The sequence below is a fragment of the Falco peregrinus genome, chromosome 7 (assembly GCF_023634155.1).
Source record: "Falco peregrinus isolate bFalPer1 chromosome 7, bFalPer1.pri, whole genome shotgun sequence".
NCBI lineage: Eukaryota > Metazoa > Chordata > Aves > Falconiformes > Falconidae > Falco > Falco peregrinus.
The window spans coordinates 86,655,030-86,676,193 of NC_073727.1; the positions used below are offsets into that span (position 1 = coordinate 86,655,030).

General features: G+C 37.9%; 1 protein-coding gene across 4 annotated transcripts in view; it reads right to left on the bottom strand.

The window, feature by feature from the left end:
- RNGTT (RNA guanylyltransferase and 5'-phosphatase) overlaps positions 1-21,164 on the bottom strand; it is a 193,169-nt gene that overhangs the window by 160,572 nt on the left and 11,433 nt on the right. For 3 of the 4 annotated variants that reach the window (XM_055810194.1, XM_055810192.1, XM_055810195.1), the window contains 4 exons: positions 11,884-11,987; positions 11,675-11,763; positions 7,359-7,434; positions 3,882-4,131 (listed from right to left, as the gene is read on the bottom strand). In XM_055810194.1, the coding sequence (XP_055666169.1) occupies positions 3,882-4,131; positions 7,359-7,434; positions 11,675-11,763; positions 11,884-11,981 (513 nt within the window). In that variant the 5' untranslated portion in view covers positions 11,982-11,987. Of the gene's footprint in view, positions 1-3,881; positions 4,132-7,358; positions 7,435-11,674; positions 11,764-11,883; positions 11,988-14,144; positions 14,350-21,164 lie in introns of all 4 variants that reach the window. The other variant, XM_055810193.1, reaches the window with a different exon arrangement.

Here is a 21,164-nt window from a genome sequence, read left to right on the forward strand (position 1 = left end):
TGCAGCTCAGCAGGAGCACCTGAGGTCCTCAGTGCTGCTACTAAGCCAAGAGCTATAAGCCCTGATGGATCCAAGGTAACTACATGCACTCAGTATCTAGTCTCTGCGCAAGCTGTACTAATTAATCAAGCTCTTCCCACCTGCCACCATATCCCTCCACCCATCACTTCAGCTGAAGGAGAAGTGGCGATATGTATCATCTTGTGTTGGTTCAGATCCTAAACACCACCTGGAGGAGTGGGTGCGAGTGGGAACAGCCCCAAACACACACCTCCCTAACCCTAGTGGCTATCACCAGGCCTGGGTGATAGCCATCTTCAGGCTACTCAGACCTGACTGGGTGCCAGTATGCTCAGAGACTGCCTTCCAGAGGACAAGAAACGTTCCAAAACATGTCAGGAAGAGACACAGCCTGCATCTTCTAAAAGACAGGAAGGGAGAGACAGGAACTTACACTGATCAGCTTTGATTTAATACCTAGAAATACCAGACCAAATCACAAGAACTGCCTCTAGGCATGTACAAACAAAAAAGATACAACAAAAATATACTGACTGTCACTCAGTAACCATGGTGTTCAACTAATCATTTGGTTTTGGTGATGAAACAAGCTTCACAGAATCAGGAGAAGCAGGAAATATCACATCTTTTGATGCTGGTTTTTGGCTCGGCTTTTGTTTGCTTGTCTTGTTCTCAGAGGGGAACTCAGAAAACATGGGGCAGATCTAACTTCTATAAAACAGGAGAGCAACACGTTTTGAAACCAGGTTCAGAGGAGCTAGTGTTTCACGAACAAAATGGAAGAATACCTTGAGGAGAATCTGCGGGGTTGTTTAGGTATAAGAGAGTTAATTTATTTTCCCTAAATTTCCTATTAGCATATTCTTATTTTTGTGACATCTGTGAATTTAGTAACAGGGATACAGACTGTGATGGCAGCTTAAGAATTCAGTGTTATCCTTAATTACAAGAATGGGCTGGAAAAAACACTGTACAATTCAGTATAAACAAAGTTCTACACTTAACAGGGCATAAGCAATTACACAAACACATACTGGTAGGTAATTAGAGGAAAAGATACGGAAGCACCAAGAGAAAAAGCGCTGAATTAGTATTATTCTGTCTTGTAAAAGGCAATTATATTGAGATATATAAACAGAAATACTAGCCTTAAGATACGAAAAATTAATTCCTCTCTATTAAGCATTAGGATGGCCTCAGCTAGAGGCTTGTGTTCAATCATAGGCACCACAGTCTCAGAAAAATGTGAGTCAACACGACAGAATATAAAGAATGACAAGAATGGACAGAAATACAAAAAATATGGACTATAGGGAAAAAGTGAACAAATTGGCATTTAATGTGGAGAAAGAGGAGGCTAAAAAGGAAATTACACCCATATATGAGTATATAAAATGCTGCTGTAAAATCAGAAAATTATCTTTTTTCCATATCCATCAAGATAGAAGCGCTACATATCACACCCTGTAATACCTGTGAAATACACAGCTTACATGGGACTAGAATAGGCGGCATTCCTTATTAAACAGTAAAAGATCCCGTTGAAAATTCTGAAGGTTCTAGCTCAGAATTATAACTTTTTGTCCTATTTGCAAAACCAAGTATTTTTTGCTCCAAAAACTTTTCTCCCTGAAGTGAGATTCTAAGTGTCAGTTAATAATGTTGCTTCGAAGCTACAATTATTATGGCATGCGCTGACAAAGTCAATGTGTGTTTGGATTTGCTGTGTAGCATCTGAGACCACAGCAAACAGATTTGCTGTTACCTGTCAACTACATTCAGATGATGACAAAGGAAACTGTAATGGCATTATGTTCTAACTGTTCCCACAGTTTATGTAGCATAGAAAAGAAAGGCTGTCATGACTTTTTGACATCAAAATATGGAATTTTTAATGCAAGATGCTGCAATAAAGTTTCTCACATCCAAGATGGAGTTTCTGAAATGGACAGCATGCTAACTTCACAGGCTAGCCGGGCAGCTGCTTCCGACTATTCATTATCCTAGCAAGCTGCCTGGGAAGTGTCTCCTCCTCTACCTCTAAACTTTACTTGTCCCCAAAAAGACTTGGGCCAACATGAAATCATTTCAGATCTCACCACTATCACCACAGCCACCTCTAGTTTGACACTGTCTACCCTCAGGTGTTTACAGAAAGAGTCATATTTGAAGGCTGAAAACAAATGCTACAAGAAATCAACATAATGCTGAAAATTTAGCCCTTTAGACAGTAAAATAATAAGAAAATCTGAGCAAGAGGTATTTACCTGATAATCATACCCATGTAGATCACATATTTACAAGGAATCACAAATAGACTGTATCCATCTCTACTGAGTTAAGCAGTCCAATCTGCCAGCCAAGAACCATGGTAAAGAATTCTCCCAGTTCCTCCTCTTCATGTCAAAGAATGTTCCTCCAGAGCTGCAAAACTGAATTATACGAATATGCATATTAACTAGATGTTTCTTTTTTCATAAATTCTCTAACTCATAATTACCTTTTAGTCATTAATATGCTTATTCGTATAATTTAGCTTCCAGCTTTCAAAAGAACTATGGTGGCAGAAAAGAAAAAGCCTGGGAAGCCAGGATCATGATTCCTGTTAAACAGACCAGTTCAGTTTTATACTTGCTGAAAAGAGGCTGTCATTGGATGTCACCATCACACCTCATTTGCTAACACATCAAAAGGCAAGTCAAAAACACAGGTCTGTGGTTCCAGCCCAAATAAATTTTCTGAAATATCAATGTTTTACTGCAAGGCTAATGGAGGTAGTGACCATATCCCTGAGTATATTTTTACTATGGATTTTCACTGTGTTGGCAATTTTTTATTCCAGCTGATAGACTATTTGAAAGTTTTCAAAGTTCATCTTGCTTCTCTGGACAAGATTTTATATTCCTTTCAGGCTAATTTCTTCCATACTCCATCTGTAAACCACATTGAGCAGCTGCAGTAACAACAAAATGCATTTTTGCAGCGTATTTCCTATGAGGATTTCCAAGTGTTTGCAAACAAATACACCTCAGACACAAGTAAATGAATTCAGTGTTATGCAAAAAGAACCGAATCTATTTTTGCACTCAGCAACATTCTCCCCTAGTTTATCTGCAAATAAAATAAAAAAAGTCAGGGATTTGGAGAGAACTGAGCCATTAGTCTTCAGATGATACAAGTATATTCTTCACTCTGGAGTATTAGTTCCATACTATGGTAACTACAGCAACTTATTTCATCAGAATTATGCAGATGTATGTTCAATCACCATAAGCGATCAGCCATATTTCTTATCATGATACAGTTAAAACAGCTTTGAACAAAAAATAATTTCAAAGCTGCCTTGGGGATTTTAAGCTCATATTGCTTTTTGATAACCCAATTCTCAACCCTCCAAAATTTCAAAAGGTAAGAATATTTACCAAAATGAGCAGTGAATTTAAAAAAATTCTGAATTTCATCCACATGGCTACAAAAAAATAAGTAAAAACTGTTTACACATATACATCATAACATTTCACCCCTAAAGATAAAGCGAATAATTAAAAAGTGCTTTACCATTTCAACGCAAATTTATTAAAAATTGTTATATAAGAAAAAATTTAAGGAATTTTTACAACTGGAATAACTGGAAGTTGTAACAACAACTGGAAGTTGAGGTGTTGAATGTTAAAGTTCGAAGTTCATACAGGATGCATAAGAAAGCTTGCAATGAAGGTACCAGTTTTTCCCGGTTAAGAGACAATACTACCAGTCCTTATATGCAAGAGCACTGGCACTTGTTTAGCATGTATTTGATGACTATGAGTTTATGAAATTAAGTATAGCAATTAGAATAGTAAGTTCTTAATCAAAAATACCAGTTTTAGGCGTTCTTTTTTCCTCTTGCCAAAGGAAGAGCTTGATGATCCAGGTTCTGATTCTTGGCCTCCTGTTTTACCATTATCATCATCCTCCTCTTCATCATCATCAAAGCACCATTCTGGTAGCTCAGGTGGTGATGGTGCATCATCTTCATCTCCATAACGACGAAATAATTCCTTCAAATAGTCACCTTTATAAATACCTGGTGGTCTAGCCTGAGCAAAAGTGGCCACAGCAGCCTCAATACTGTCAAATAAAAATTGAAAATTACTCTGGATGCTTAATTTATATGTTTTAGTCATATTCTGCCTTATCAAACCTAAGATTTATTGGGACTGAGAATTAAAAATTCCAAACTGGTAAATGCAAAAAAACATTCATTATATTTGAAACATCATGCTTAGATCAGCCTGGTAACAGTTGCTCTTGCACAAGATTCTGCATAATTATGTAGGCACTGCATATGTTCTCAAAAGTAACTGCATCTTGCACTGCTTCCCTGATTGTAGCAAATAAGTGGTCTGTTGCTCACCTAGGTAAAACTTTTATTGCTACAGAAAAGGCATGAGTGACACATAGACAAGTACTTAAAAGACTGAATGAAGACAAAAAAAGCAACACAAAAAGAGATGAACAAACTTAATGAAGAAAAATGCAAGTGTTGAAATTAAAATGTGGCAACATTTTTCCCCCTAAGAATTATCTCTCCTTTCATTAGACAGTTTGTCATCACATTGGGAAAAAGCATCCTCATCTTTTCAAATTACTTCTCTTTCCAGAAGTCACTCATAAAAAAATGTAATTCAGAAGCCTTTTACTGCGCAGCTAACACTTAATCTTAAGTGCTTTAATAAACTGGAGACTGGATCAAAAAAAAATTAGAAACCAAAATTAACAGTCATGCACCTTTACTTGCCAACTGGAAAGCACTCCAAAATATACACCAGCAAGCACAGCACAAGGGGTTTATGATTACTATTTTCACAATTCCTTTGAAAACAGTTAACATAAAACAATGGACATAATTCTGTCTACAATTTGTCATGGCTGTGTGGAGCACTAATGTTCCATGGACCAACATTTAGAGATTTTGCTAAATAAAAGGAGAAATCACAAAAGGTACATGCCCCTGTTAGGCTTCTTGACAAGCCTTAAACTGGAACAAAAAGTCTTAAAGCTGGAACAAAAGTACAGATTACATGCTGTGATATGAATTTTTTCATTTAAGAAAATAGCCTGCCACTGGAACAAGGAAAACATAGAGCTAAAATGCAAAAAAAGAATTTAAATACCAAAAAGTATATTTTTTTTTGTCATATCTGTACAGTATGAGAAAGAGCCTGAGAATTTTATGAAATAAATTTCCCAGAATAGACAGAAACACCTCCCAAAAACCAGTAAGTTTGGCCCTCTCTTCTGATCTTTGGTAAGAGTAGAAAACAAAACATTTTCCAGAGTAAGACTATCAAATGGTCAGCCATCAGGTCTCATAAATTACAAGTTTAAGAATCTGAATTATTCATATACAGAAGAAGCTTTAATATAAAGAAGCTTCATATAAAGAAGGAGCTTTCTTTGCCATTCTGTTTTCTAAGACTCCTAATTTTCTCCTCACAAGAAATTTTTTATTTTGGTATCTTTCTTAAATTGTTTCAAATCTTCTGTAAGCAATGCCATAGAAAGAACAAAACAAACCAAAAGGGATGGGGCCTGAAAGATGCTTAGATTTGTCTCTGATGATATTAGAAGAACTCTATATAGTATTCTGGAATAGATGGCAATGAAAGCTAAAAGAAGCAGCATAGATTTCAAGCACGGAAACCTAGCTGAAAGAAAACATATTTTGCAAGTTCTAGAAACATAGCAGTCTTCAGGAAAAATCAGTTGTGAAAAGAGAATTAAGGTTTCTGATCACTAGCTGGAGAGCTTTCGGTCTGGATGACCTTTCTTTAAACTGAACTATAAAATACATCTCAGTATTCACAATACATCAGCAGCATTCCTGTATCATACACTTAAGGAATGAATACAGATGGATTTTTCCATCAGGAAAATCTTATTTCCTCATCAGCAAATAACAATGCCTATTTTAAAGAATGATACAGCAAATTGGATTTATCTTGACACAATTCTTAGCATTAACTACCACCTTGTCAAAATTCATTCTTTTGCTGTGGACATTTTTCCCTATCAGATTGTTCTACTAAAAAAATCTGACAGAGATGAACAAACTTGATAGACCTAAATGGAGGGGAAAAAAAAAAATAAAAGAAAAAAAAGAGAGAGACATGGCTGTTAAGTTTTAAGGCTTTTCCCACAGAGTTTTGAAAATAAAGAGAGGCTCCATAAGAACAGGAGTTCCAAATAGATTCAAATGCATTTCCTCTTCAGAACAAAGGAACAATTCTAAGTCTAATTATTGCATACTGCTTTAAAATTGTTAGATTAAAAGCATACAAATTTGCTAGTTCATAGGAACAAACGGATTCATACTATAAAGATATTTGTATCTGTGTCTACTTCTTATGCTCAGCTAAGATTCTGCCAAGATTCAGCCACCCACTACTAATGGTGTTCTGTCTCCATTACTCCAATGTCTTTCTTCCAAGTTTACTAACAGACAACAATGACCTAGTTCTTTGCAAACAGCTTGCATGTACATGCTAAGTGCCAAATAACTGTATGTCCAGTCATATGAAAATGCTGCAACAGGAGTAGAATTTTCTTCACTTAAATGGCAAAACCAAGAAGTATCATCAGAATGCTTAAGGGGCTTGTTAAGAAACATGCCTTGCATGGGATCCCGTCAGCAAAGAAATAGTGTTTTGTGACTACTACCAAACATGAGAAAGTCATGCCCAGCATGGTACAGGCAATTTTTTGTTATTTGAAAAAGTTCACTACTTTTTAGGAAGAAATCAACATTTTTATAATCACAAAAAACCCAGGTGAATCTGTACAGAGGCATGGTGTAGCCCTTAGTCAACAAGCTGGAAACAAGGACTTTGTCTCCCCGCGACCCCTCAGAAGCAAGTATGTCACTCTGCTGTTGCTCTAGCTAATCTGTTCAGAACTCAAAAAAACCAAAAAGTCTACATGCAAATCTACATGAAAAAGATGAAGTAAGAGAAATAATCTTTCATGCATCTCTGAACTCTACATTCTTACTCAAAATGTGGGACACCTCACAGGGAAGAGACACAATACAATGTATACACTGCTAAAAGCCCACACACAGCAGGTACAGCTGACTTTTCACCTACTGAGCCTGGAAAGCTTGACTGAAACAGGCTAAACTACCAAGGGATTACATAAACCATGTTAATATAGCTTATTTGCTCAAGATTAGTAGGCAGTTTTAAAAAACAAAACAGTGAATATATTAGGATAGCTGTCAGGACAGTAAGCCAAACAAACTAAAGATGCCTTTGGTCACTCTCCACAAATCCCTAGAAATTAACATTCAAAGTTACCTCCAGTCCAACTTCTCGACCAAAAAGGCACAGATCAGAAATCCAGTTCTATTGAAACCATGTGTGCAATGGACACCTAGACAAGACAAGAGAAGGGTTAATCATTTGCAAGTCATTTTAACGTATGTCCTTTAGTTTCACAAGTGTGTTTTTGGATCCTTCTACCTTCAGCAGCAACATTAAAGAATTCTCCCCCTTCCCATCAAGGCAGCTTAGATCACATAAGGCGTATAAGCCTAAAAAGCAGTTTATTAAATTCTTTCTGCAAATTATTAGCAACAAGAGTATAGGATACTTCGGTTTCTCCCAATTCAAGAGCACTAACTTAATGCAAATAAAATATGGCTAATACAGATAAGATCCAAAATATTTAATGATTAATGCTTATCAGAAGACAACACAATCAAATTCAATAATTGTGCTTTTAGTGGATTCAACAAGCATTACATTCATTTCACACCATCAGGCATAAAAATCATGTTCAGTTTACCCTACCTCAAACTTGAAAGCAGTGTCAATAGACCACAATTCTATTTCAAATTTGCCATTACCATGCTAAGACCAAACTTACTGATCTTGGGGAAAAAAAAAAAAACCTACAAAAGGTAAATTATACAACACTATAATCACCTTGAATTACTTACCTTTTCAATGTAACAAAAAAAGAATTAAGTTTTCAGCCTCTATTTTACTGAATTCATCCCCCAGTGAAAAGAGGGAAAGAACTAAATGCATTGGAACCTTACTTTTCTCTCAAGGCAACAGCACCATCTAGTGATAAACAAACCGGTCCAAAAATTTGTGTTAATGTGAAGGGTTCAGGCAAGATGTTGCCTCTTCCTCATACTGCATTTTAAATATAAATATCAGCGTATTAAAAGTTTCCACTAACACGAAATGCAATTACTCTTAATATTAACATATTTTTCAATTGTGACCATAGAATCATACGGTAGATACAGAACCAGCTACCAACTCCACCACTAAAGCATGTCCCCAAGCACCACATCTGCACATCTTTTAAATGCCTCCAGGGATGGGGACTCAACCATGGGCAGCCTGTTCCAATGCTTGACCACCCTTTTGGGGAAGAAATTTTTCCTAACATCCAATCTAAGCCTACCCTGGTACAACTTGAGGACATTTTTTTCCTCTTGTCCTGTCACTTGTTACCTGGGAGAAGAGACCGACCCCACCTGCCTACAGCCTCCTTTCAGGCAGCTGTAGAGAGCGATAAGGTCTCCCCTCAGCCTCCTTCCCTCCAGGCTAAACAGCCCCAGTTCCCTCAGCTGCTGCTCATCAGACTTGTGCTCCAGCCCCTTCCCCAGCTCCGCTGCCCTGCTCTGGGCACGCTCCAGCACCTCAGTGTCTGTCTGGCAGTGAGGGGCCCAAACCTGAACCCAGGGTTCGAGGGGCGGCCTCACCAGTGCCCAGTACAGGGGGACAGTCACTGCCCTGGTCCCGCTGGCCACACTGATGCTGACACAAGCCAGGATGCTGTCGGCCCCCTCGGCCACCCGGGCACACTGCTGGCTCATGTTCAGCCGGCTGTTGACCAGCACCCCCAGGTCCTTTCCCCCAGGCAGTTCCCAGCCACCCTTCCCCAGGCCTGTAGCGCTGCCTGGGGCTGGTGTGACCCAAGGGCAGGACTTGACACTGGACACCAAGAAGCAAGTCCCTCAAGAATTTACTGATTTCCTTATTTATCTACCATACTTAGTAAAGTAAGTTTAGCAACAATTCACTTGATGATTATTCGGACAAAACATGATATCCTTTTTCTATATGCTCCCCTACACTTCAAGTTATTTATTTTTTTTACTGGAGATCCAAAAAATGCCTACAAAGAGTAGACTGATAAAATCCAGAAACTTTATATGGGTAAAGAGAAATATATATCAACTGTATCAGGCTTGGGTTTTGTGCCTGCCCCATCAAGCTTCCCTTCTTAAAAAAAAAAGACAAAAAAACTACTATAAATTTCTTGGATTCATCCATTCTAATAATTTAGTAACATTAAAAACTAAGTTGCATCAAATGAAATTAATTTTAGCTTCCTTATAGAATTTGTTCCCAGCAATCACTTCTCCTTTGTTTTATGCTTAAGCAAAAATTTTGCATTTTGTTTCCTTAAGGTTGGCAGGCATACTCCAGTCCTTCAAGCTGCAAAAATAAAGTTTCCATCCTATATTGTTCTGGCTGAATAGAAAATTTTGTTCACTTATTCACAATTCAGTCTCTTCTCATATCTAATCTTAACACTGGAAATTAAATTGCACACAATTGCTATCAGTAAGTCCTGCAGCTGTTAATGACACCAAGAATGTTAAGTCAATAATTTTTTACACATGACAAAGATAAGCAGCATCTCAGCAATAAGACCAACAGCTTGGAAGAGAAAGATCACGCAGGGTGCAGTACTATCACTGCTGCAGACTGCTTTCACTTTTAATAAAAACATTCTCCTCATCAGTCCCTCTGATGCTCTGTGAAGAAGAAACAAGTGTCCAGACCCAGAAATAACTTTTCAGTAATTCATGGAAGGGAAATGGGAAACCCCAACATTTCTCTTTTACTATGAAAGCTTACACCACAAGTTATTTAAAAGCTCAGCTGACACACTATTTTTTCCTTGATTCTTTCTCATCAGCTTTTTTTCATAGAGGTGAAACAATCTAAATAATGGAAAAACATTCCAAAATTCAGAAATGTCAAAAAGTTAGCAACTCAACACTAAAAATGGCATTTTAAAAGTTGAAATACTAGTTAAATGGGTCTGCTATTTACAGAATATCATCATGCTATCCATGCTCCGTATAAATTGCTGACCATAACAATATTTCAAGTTCTAAAATATTGTTGGAGGACCTAGTGGGTGAACTGTGAAAGGAGAGTGAAAAATGAGGAACTGACAAATGCGAGTGAGTGGGATCAGTCACCAACAATATTTCAAGTTCTGTTACAAGTTCTGAAATATTGTTGATGACTGATCCCACTCACTCTCATTTAGCAGTTCCTCATTTTTCTTATCACATAGTTACAGTTTAGCAAAGAAAACATAGGCCTCAAATGTACATTCTATGTGAAATAAAGAAATAAGAAAGTACCTACAAGAAAATCATGTGAAAAAGGGTGTACCCAAATCAAATCTCTCCAGCACTGAAAAAAACTTAAAGATTCTCAGTGGTAACCTGTGACAGGACAAGGACCAATGGGTACAAATTTAAATACAATAGATTCTGTTTAAACGTAAGAAAAATACCCTGTATATTGTAACAGTGAGCAAACACTGGAAGAGGTTGCCAGAAAATGTTGTGGAGTCTCCAGGCTTGGAGATGGTCAAAACCCAAATGGGCACAGTCCTGAGCAAGCTGCTTTAGCTGGCCCTGCTCTAAGGAAGGGCAACTGACTAGATGATTTCCACAGGTCCCTTCCAACAGCCTGAACTACTGTACAATTCTATGATTCTGTATGAATCCTAACTGCACCAGCTTAGTTTATCAAGCTCTTATCAGTGACACCTACACAAACAACTGTTCCATGCACTCCCAAGTTGCACAGTACACTCAGATTCAGGAAGGCTGCAGAATTATCAGAGACTTGAGGATGACACCATTCTGACTCTGGAAACTCAGCTGCAAAGCAATTTTCTGTCTCTGACAGTTTGTAGACAGAGTTGAATATCAATATATTTAACAGAAATCAGAATAAAATGGTTTTAACTAAAACTAGAAGCCACCCAAATTAAACTGAGAATTTCTTTTGCTCTGGGTAAAAAAAAAATTCTTAAGAACATTCAAGTATTCACTGCTAGACAGTACACCACAGGAGAAAAACTTAAGCCTAAAAACTACTACCAGTTTCCAGCAATACATCAGTTGCTTTGTGAGATTTGCTAAAGAATCCCTGATCATTCACTTATCAAATACAACTTCAAATAAGCCAGACCACCAAATGTCAAAACAATGCTTAGACAATACATAACCTGCATCTGCATCAGCAGAAGTTACAAAACCACAATGCAAGTATCGTGTATTTGTAGACAGTCCTTAAGCCTGTATATTTTCCCACATTAAGCTGTGAGATGTAATCAGATTGATGGATACAGAAGCATACTGGTTTCTGTGAAAACAGAAACATCCTAGTTTCTAGAGCAAAAGCAATCACATCTATATATGCATAAACACTGTACTGAGGAAACTCCTTTGCTTAGACTTTCAGGAACGAGACTGCATTTATAAGTAAATATGATATAAATGAACAGTAAAAAATAATGATAGATACAAGATAAATATAATGGATATAAGACAACATACCTATAAGCTCTGAGGGATTCTTATCACTGAAGTGTTCACATACACGGATAAATGTTTCTGTATTCTCAGGTGTAGGGCACTCACCATGCCTGAAAAAAAAGGGAAAACACAGATTAGGAGACAGCTGGGGGAAAGGGAAGAAAAAAAAATTACTTCAGTGTGATCTTTCAAATTAAAAGCTAAATATTAAAAAAGTGCTGACAACTTACCCTTTACACTGGAGCTTTATATATTTAATGCCTTCTTTCTCTATATCATTCCTATCATAGAATCTAGTGGTGTTGGTCAAGTCTACCAGCAAACCCATTTTAACCTAAAAAAAAAAAAAACAAAAAACCACACACAACCAACTTATATATGTGATTCAAATATCAGTGCATAAATAAAGAAGCTAATACCATTAAAATTAAAAGCAATAGCAGACTACAGCTGCAATTTTAAAAATTCTTAAATATTACACTTGTTCATTAAATCCATATTCTACCACCATCACAGTCATCTCTGTTTCCTTGTGAAAGCTGCTGTCTGACTTAGCACCAGCCATCAATTAAAAAACTTCAGTTTGTTCCCATCAACGTTCCTAAATAAGAAAGACCTGGTAACAGCAAGACAGTATCTGGTTAAGAATTATTTTAACACGTTAAAAGAGAAATATGGTGGAATTGGGTGCTCTTATGCTTTAAGTAGAACAGTATTAAACACCAGCACAGTGGAAGTACCATAATAAAAATTAATTACTGAGACATATGTAAGTATACTCTCAGGAAAAATAACTCATCTTAATTTATCCATCCATTAAATGGGATTGCAAAACGAACACCTTTTCAAAATTTCAAAATTTCAAAAATTTCAAAAAATAAAACAATAATTCCCTTAAAATCTCAGAAACATTATTCAAAGCTAAAACATAAAACTACTTCAAATCTTGAAAGATTCTGTCAGTAATTAAGGTGGCAGCATCACACTCTCAGATATTAGGATGCACCTGAATTCAGGCTGCCTTGCCCACTTCATCCTAACGTGTTCCCTTGTGCATGAACTTACTTTTTTAGTGTTTGGGTTCTATAGCTGTAAAATAGGTCTTTGAAAGCAGCCGTGTGGAAGTTACGTTTTTTTAAAAGCAACATGGAAAGCAGAAATTCCACTAGGTGGCATCCACAGAGAACATTCGCAAAGTGCATCCTACTGATCCTTGGTCCAAACAAAATTTCCACCAACCATAAACCCTCCAGTATTACTGTGCAAAAACAGCCTGAGTATCGAAAGTATCCCTGGTTTCCTGCCCTACAAGTAAAAGCAATTGCTTTTGGTCAAAATGCTGAATATCATGCTTTCAAGTAGGCTCCCCACCATGAAACCAGATGTCTTTCAAAAAGGCATTTGAAGAGTGGTAGTCCCAACAAAATCCTTGTTCCACAGCTTTGTCTTTTTTAAAGATACATCAATAGCACACCTGAAATAATACTGAAGCATGTTACAGATGCAAAACTATAGAAGCAACTGCACCTTCAGTATATTTAAGACTCCAACATATACTCATAAATAGGACTTTTCTCAGGTTTCATTTACCTTAAGGTCAACAGACGCAGTAAATTAGCAGTGCAGTTGGAGGAATTGCAAATTAAAACATCACTTCCAACAATTGAGAAAAGATAAATCCCAATTACAACTAGAATACCGTTCAGAAACAGCTGTTTCACATGGATATGTTGTTCAGTAGATCCCAAAGACAAATTTCCAATTATCTACAGAGGTAGTTATCCACGGTATTCAAAGTTGGGACAACATACTTTCATTATACTTCTATACTTGCATAATACTTTTATTTAGCATCATAACACTATGTCAGCAGCATTACACATTTTGAAGTGTAATATCCAAATCAGTTCTGAACTCCTTCTTTACTTCAACTTTGTATATCTGTCCTGGTTTCAGCTGGGATAGTTAATTTTCTTCTCAGTAGCTGCTGCAGCGCTGTATTTTGGATCTGGTGTAAAAATAACTCCATAACACACTGATGCTTTTAGTTATTGCTACGTCATGTTTATAATATTTTTTATATATATATATATATACTCTAAGTCAAGGATGTTTCAGTTTCTTGGGCCCTGCCAGGGAGCGGGCTGGAGGGGCACAAGAGATTGGGAGGGATGCAGCCAGGACAGCCGAGCTGAACTAGCCAAAGGGGTATTCCACACCACAGAACAACACTCTGACTATATAAACTGGGGCAAGTTGGCCAGGGCCTGGCGATCGCTGCTCAGGGACTGGCTGGGCATCGGTCAGCGGGTGGCGAGCAACTGTGTCACACATCACTTGTTTTCTTTTCTCTCTTCCCTTTGAGTTTTGTTCCTCTCCCCTTCTCCCTCCTACTTGTTACAGTTCTTATTGTTGCTACCGTTGTTATTACTGCTTTTATTTCATTTCAATTATTAAATTGTTTTTATCTGAACCCTTGGGTTTTACATACCTTCCCCATCGACCTCCCCATCCCTGGGCGGGGGAGGCAGGGCAGGGAAGCGAGCAAGCAGCTGTGTGGTACTTAGTTACTGGCTGGGGTTAAACCACAACAGTATTGTCTTCAGAACGCTTTATTTACTTCATTACTGTGTTTTGCAGAAATGCAAGCTACTTCAGTAGGGGTCCACTTGAAAACAATGTTACATCACCTGAAACTTCAAATATTTAGTGTCAACCAAGCTGTCAAATACACAGACTGACAGCATACTAGTCAGTGATCAATTTTGTAGGAAGGATACAAAAGACAATTAATCCAATGATTACTTTCCTTCCCCTCCATTCTTAACAGCATTTAGCTAATATTTCAAAGACTGCTTAATTCACCAGTAAGACCACACAAAATTTCCAGGTGCTACACACTGTAGGTCCATAACACTACAACACTAACATAAATCAGTTCAAAATAACTGTTCACAGCAGAATGCCATATTTCCACACCAGTACCTCTAGATGATTGCACAGAACAACATGCTAGGATAGAAAAGTACATCTAAAATGAGCTAGTTCTAGGAAAACTACTTAGATATTTTTCTACTGTTCTACACAAGCAACAGCTCCATGGAGGGAATTCTCAGAGTATCTTCCAGTAACATGCCATGCCCCCAAAAAAAGCATTGGAATTCCCTTTGTGTTCTGCATTCTATCAATAGTGTGATTACAGTTGGCAAAAAGACTCGTAAGAGAATCAGGCATGTTTTCAACAGAGAGCTCTAGACTATGAAGCCACATAAACGGCCCCTAACTACCCTCCTCCCCAACTCCTACACAGCTCAGCTTGATAACCCATATTTTGTGTACAACATGGGGTAAGGTGTAACACTTCTGAGATGTCCTCAGCGAAGGGGAAAAAAATCAATTTCAAAGTTAGATTAAGATTTAATGAAAACATCATTTTAAAGTAAAGGGGGTTGCATTCATTTCCAGTCTAGTAAGAAAGAAGACATTCCAAAATGTTAATTATTCTTGAGAAAAATGCTGTATCATCTGACAGTCTGGAGAAAGAAAAAGAATCATGAGGAAAACAACCCTTAATAAAAGCATGAAGACAGACTGAAAGGTAACACTGTTTAATATATCAAATTGTTAAAGGAGATTTACAAGAAGAAATGCAAGTGATCAGCAGAACATCGAAGAAGAAATGCAAGTGATCAGCAGAACATCGTTCCACATCTTCCCATCCAAAAGTAGGAGATACAATTCCATTTTAGTGTTGAAAATTCAAAGCCCATTCCCAGCCCCACTGTTCTCAAATACCAGCAGCTTCAATTGTTCCCACCAGAAGCCTCCAAACTTCCCCAAACTCCTGCTACAATGAAGAATTATCACCAACATGTGCAAACACAAAAATTAATTCTATGTCAAAGCTTTTATAATCAAACAATACTCACATGTTTTACTCTTTCAAACACACTCACTCACAGATGACAGACATGTAGAAGCCAGAACACTACAACATACTTCAGACCCAACGCATCACTGGGCATTTGGGATGTTGTATTTAATTTGAATATGAGAATGAAATACAGCAGTGTCTGCCAGAGAGGAAGTTCTGAACTACACAACTCTAGGACTTCTAGCCTGCGATTCCTTTGCCATTATTAATCGTTTCAATCATACACAAGTAAAGATCTTGTGAAGTGACAATTCCTCACACATTTAATGGAGCAGTAAACCGAACAGGCATCCAATGTAATTTAGCCAAAGCTATAAAAGCATGTATGACATATAGAGCATATGAGGCCTGACAGCAGCTTCCTTGCTTTACAGAAAGCATAAACATTTGCTCTCTCAATTCATGGAATTAGCTGCACATAACACACTACAATTTAGAGAGTGGAAGGCATGAGAAAAGGATAAAGAAATTTTTAAAAAGTAGGGGGTTATGTAACATATCGAAGTATACAATTATGATGTTTGAAAAAGTCATGTAAAAAACCACTGGTACCACAAGAATCAAAACATTTCTGTCACTGAACTGGGGTTATACTATGCTTGTCCTGACCAACCACAGTTCTCGCCAACAGAACAGATTCTAGTACACATACGTCCATCATACAGGTGCTTTGCTCTGCTCTGAAACCCTGACATCACACTAGTCATCCTCTCAGTCACACTCTCACAAGTTTGCTCCTAGGAAGCTCTTAATAGTCTTTCAAAAAAACAGCTTCTATTTAAGCTACAATAGTCAACCACTGGAAAAAAACTGTTTTTTCAGATGTTTTGCATGAATCACATCTTTGAGTTCACCGCACCCATTGAATGACACAGTTTTGGAAGAAAGAATAAATTGTTGAGCAATTTCTCAGTAAAACATACGTTTATTTCTTACAAAGATTGTTGCAACACTACAATATTAGAACACCACATTGAAACACAACTGAAACTAGTTGTTTTTCTTGCTTCTAATTGTAAAAGATTACTGGATAGAAGGAAAAAAAAATAAAGCTCGTTGATAGCTTGAAATTCTGATCTTCTACGTACAATAATACCAAGATCTTCATACCACCTCCATTCCGCTCATACTTATTTTGGCCAAGCTCTCCACGTCCTCCTACAGTTATAAAAGCCTTCCTCCTCACTTTCTCACATTCCAGCTACCTCCATCTATTAATGTCTTATATATGCGCCCTTGCTGCTGTGCAATTAAACAGGTTTAGCTAGGTTCCCCTTGTTTGACCCCAGAAGTTTCTCATTAGACACTGGAACGTGAAAAAAAAACCTCCCCAGGAGGGAGAGAGCATACCACAATACACTGAATTCTCTCCAGTCCCAGGAATTTTTATTGCACTCCTTATTTGAGGAAAATAGTTTAAATCAGTGATTTAATTTATCTGTGAAAACAATAAAGTGGCTGAAAACTGGCAACTGGTTTTTCTAATGGGCATACTGTAACTTGGGCACGCTAATTGCCCAAACATCCTTTTGAGTTAACTAATATCCTAGCTCTTTGTAACAAAGATAAATCTACCTTTTATGAAGCATAACATTATGAAATACTAACCTACCTACTCAAGACAGTAATTTTAAAAATCAAATTATTCACACTGTCACAAATTGGCAGCTTGGCGAATCATGGACCCTCCAGCCAGTGGCGAGAAGCTTTCTCAAGGAGACTCCCTGATTCCCGGCCCAACGATCTCAGAGCCAAGAACACCGGTAAGATTTAAGGCATTTTTTTCTATATTTATTCTGGTTCTGCCTGCTTGTAAGACGGTGGCAAGAGCCCCACAAGGTTGGGCTAAAGTGGTACCTGAGGGGTTTGACCCCTCCAGGTTGAATCACATGGCGAAAGCCCGAGGTTCCTGGTCTGGTTTGAAGACTTTCAGGTGACTTTTCTGCTTTCTAGTTTTAAACTTTTGGCTCTGTTATTTTGACTAAGATTGCATTAAAGAATTTGGTAACATGAGGCTGGGCTAGTCTCAAGGGAGTATTATGAAAAAGTCACCTTTAGGATATATACTACAACATTGGAAAGAAATTAGTGGGCCCCCAGGAGGATCGGTAGATCGAGGAATATTAAGTATTGTAATTGTAAATTGTGAAGCGGCCCCTTTATAAACTGGATGATGAGGAGAAATGGCCTATGAATGGATCTTCAAATTATAATACTTTGTTGCAATTAATGTTTTTAAGAGAGAAAGTGGGACAACAAGAGGTATGCAGATATGTTTTTTTACTTTAAGAAATCATTCTCAACAGCAGAAAGAATGTGGTATTAATCTACCTCCTAGTGATCCTTTAGTGTCAGCATTAGAGAAAGAGAAGGAAAAGACACTAAATAGATGTTACGTTGCATGGGCAGTGTATAGGGATAGGGAAACTCAAAAGGAGAACGTAAGTTAGTTGCTGTGCTGGTTGGAAATAGTGCATGAGGAGGATTTAGAGGAAGAGGTAGAGGAGCTATTTAGGGGCACGGAGGATAAAGATAAGGGAATGGGATACCTCCCAGACTAAGGAAGAATCAATGTGCATTTTGCAAAAGGGAAGGACACTGGAAATGATAATGTCCAGAATGACAAGGGACTCCTGATGCTGTACTTTTGGTCAAAGTGGAGGACTGAAGACGACCAGAGCAATCCTTCCCAGCAGAACCTCTGGTTAAAGCAGAGCTGGGAAGTGAGAAAATTGAATTTCTAGTAGATACAGGGGCTACATATTCTGTGTTAAATACATTGGAAGGGGAATTAAGTACTAAAAGTGTAAATATTGTGGGTGCCACAGGGTCAAGTGATTCTGGACCATTTTTTAAACCTCTGACAATGAAATTAGGGAAGCAATGGACCACTCGTCAATTTCTACACTGGCCAAATTCACCCAAACCTTTATTAGAAAGAGATACACTAGACAGACTGGAAGCAGAAATTAGATTTAAAAACAGAAAACTTGAAATCCTAATTCCTGCAACTAAAAGTGTTAAAGTGGCAGCTTTTTTATTACAGAATAAAACCTCCAAGGAGATACCAATTCCTTCCAAAGTGGAGGATGCTGTAATCCCCATTGCGGAATTGTGCAGTTCCTGTGGGCAGGAGAAATTCCTGGAAGATCCAAGAGAGCAGAACCAGTGGTAACTGAACCAAAACCAGGATCAACTCTGGTAAGAATTAAGCAATATCCCCTGAAAACAGAAGCAAAGAAAGGACTAGCACCTATAATACAAAATTTTATAAAATACAAGTTACTAATAGAACGTGAGTCAAAATATAATACCCCCATTTTACCAATCAGAAAGGCCAATGGCAAGAACTACTGGCTAGTTCAGGGCTTAAGAGCAATAAATCAGATGGTCCAAGGTATTCACCCCATAGTGGCAAATCCATATATGCTGCTAACATCACTTACAGGAGAACAGGGTTGGTTTACAACGTTGGATGTAAAAGATGCCTTTTTCTGCATTCCTCTAGATACTGAAAGTCACAAGCTTTTTCCATTTGAATGGGAAAATCCTAAAACAAGAAGGAAAACACAATACACCTGGACAGTTCTACCTCACAGTTTTAAAAAGAGCCCCACTATTTTTGGAAACCAACTAGCAAAATAATTAGAAATTTGGAGAAAAGAAAATAATCAAGGAATTGTTTTGCAACACATAGAAGATATTTTAATTGCAGCAGAGACTAAGAAGCAAAGTACTGATTTGACCATAAGCCTTCTGAAGCCTTCTGAATGTCTTGGGAATTAGTGGATATGGACTAGCAAAAAAACCTAAATAAATAAAAATTGGGATTTGAAATTTTTAAATGTCAGAGACAATTAGGGTCTGAAAGAAAAGAAGCTATTTGCCGTCTCCCTGAAACAAAGATCATAAGGGAGCTGCAAACATTTCTGGGAATGACAGGATGGTGTGGTTTATGGATCATGAATTATGGAATATTGGTAAAGCCTCTAAATGAGTTACTGAAAACCTCTCAAAATAGATATCTAAATTGGACTGAGGACACCAGGGCTGGCTGAGATGCCTAAGAGCAGTAGCAGCAACAATATTATTGATTGAAGAAGCCTGCAAATGCACTATGGGAAAGAAAATGACCGTACATGTTCCTCATATGGTAGCTACGTTTTTAGAACAAAAAGGAAACCACTGGTTATCTCCTAGTCGTATGCTGAAGTACCAAGTAGCACTGTTGGAACACGATGACATACAACTACAGTAGCTGTCAATCCTGCTATGTTTCTTTCCGCTGAACAAGAAGAAGGAACACCTGAGCATGACTGCTTACAAATGATCGAATAAGTTTATTCCAGCAGGCCTGGCCTCAAGGACACTCCCTTGGAGATCCCAGACTGGGAACTCTACATAGATGGCAGCAATTTTATCTGGGATGGGAAGCAGATGTCTCGATATACATTGACAAGGTAATTTGAATCTCAGGCATTATCTTTAAAGGTATCTGCGCAGAAAGCTGAATTGATAGCTCTTACATGAGCCTTGGATTTGAGCGAAGGAAAACTAATATATGGACTGATTCCAAATACACCTTCAGTATAGTCCATGTCCATGCAGCCATTTGGAAAGAAAAAGGACTGTTGTCATCACAGAAGACAACAATCAAAAATGCCACACAGATACAAGAACTATTGGGGAGTATCCAGAAGCCAACGGAAGCTGCAGTAATGCACTGCAAAGCACATCTAACAGGTAAAACTGTTTCAGAATTGTGTAATAAGCTAGCAGATAAAGCCACAAAAGAGGCAGCAGAAAAAGGTATCTTGACCCTAGCTCCTGAAAAAGAAATAGTTTTGCCTGACTGATCACCAAAATATGATGAAAAGGATATTAAGCTAATTAAAAAAATCACAGGTCAAAGAAGGAAAGGGAGGATGGGCAGTCATACCCACAGGCCAAATAATCATCTCAACGGCATTGATGAAAGCAATAGCCCAAAAGGAGCATAATAACCACTGGGGAACAGAGAACTTAGTTATGAGTAGAGCCATGACTGAAATCGTTCAGTTTGTCACAGGAAGGTGTGAAATCTGTCTCAGAAACAATCCAAAGTTAGTAACAGATTGGTTCTTGGAGTGATTAAAAGAGGAGATCACCTGGGGACTACTGGCAAATAGATTTTACTGAGTTACCCAGAAAAGGAGGATACAGACATATTCTGGTACTAGTTGATACCTTTGCTGGGTGGCCTGAAGCCTTTCCCTGTCACACAAACAAGGCAAGAGAAGTGACTACAATGTTATTGAAAGAGGTAATTCTCCCATTTGGAATTCCTTTAGGTATATCATCTGACAATGGACTGCATTTTATTGCTAGAATTATAAAGCAATTGAGTAAAACCCTATCCACAACCTGGGATTGTCATACCTCATAGAGACCCCAATCCAGTGGTAAGGTGGAACAGATGAATTACACACTCAAACAGCAACTTGCCAAAATTTGTCAGGAGACATCAACGACATGGCTACAAGTTTGCCTTTGGCATTATAAAGAATGAGAATTCAACCCAAAGGAAAAGGTAAATTA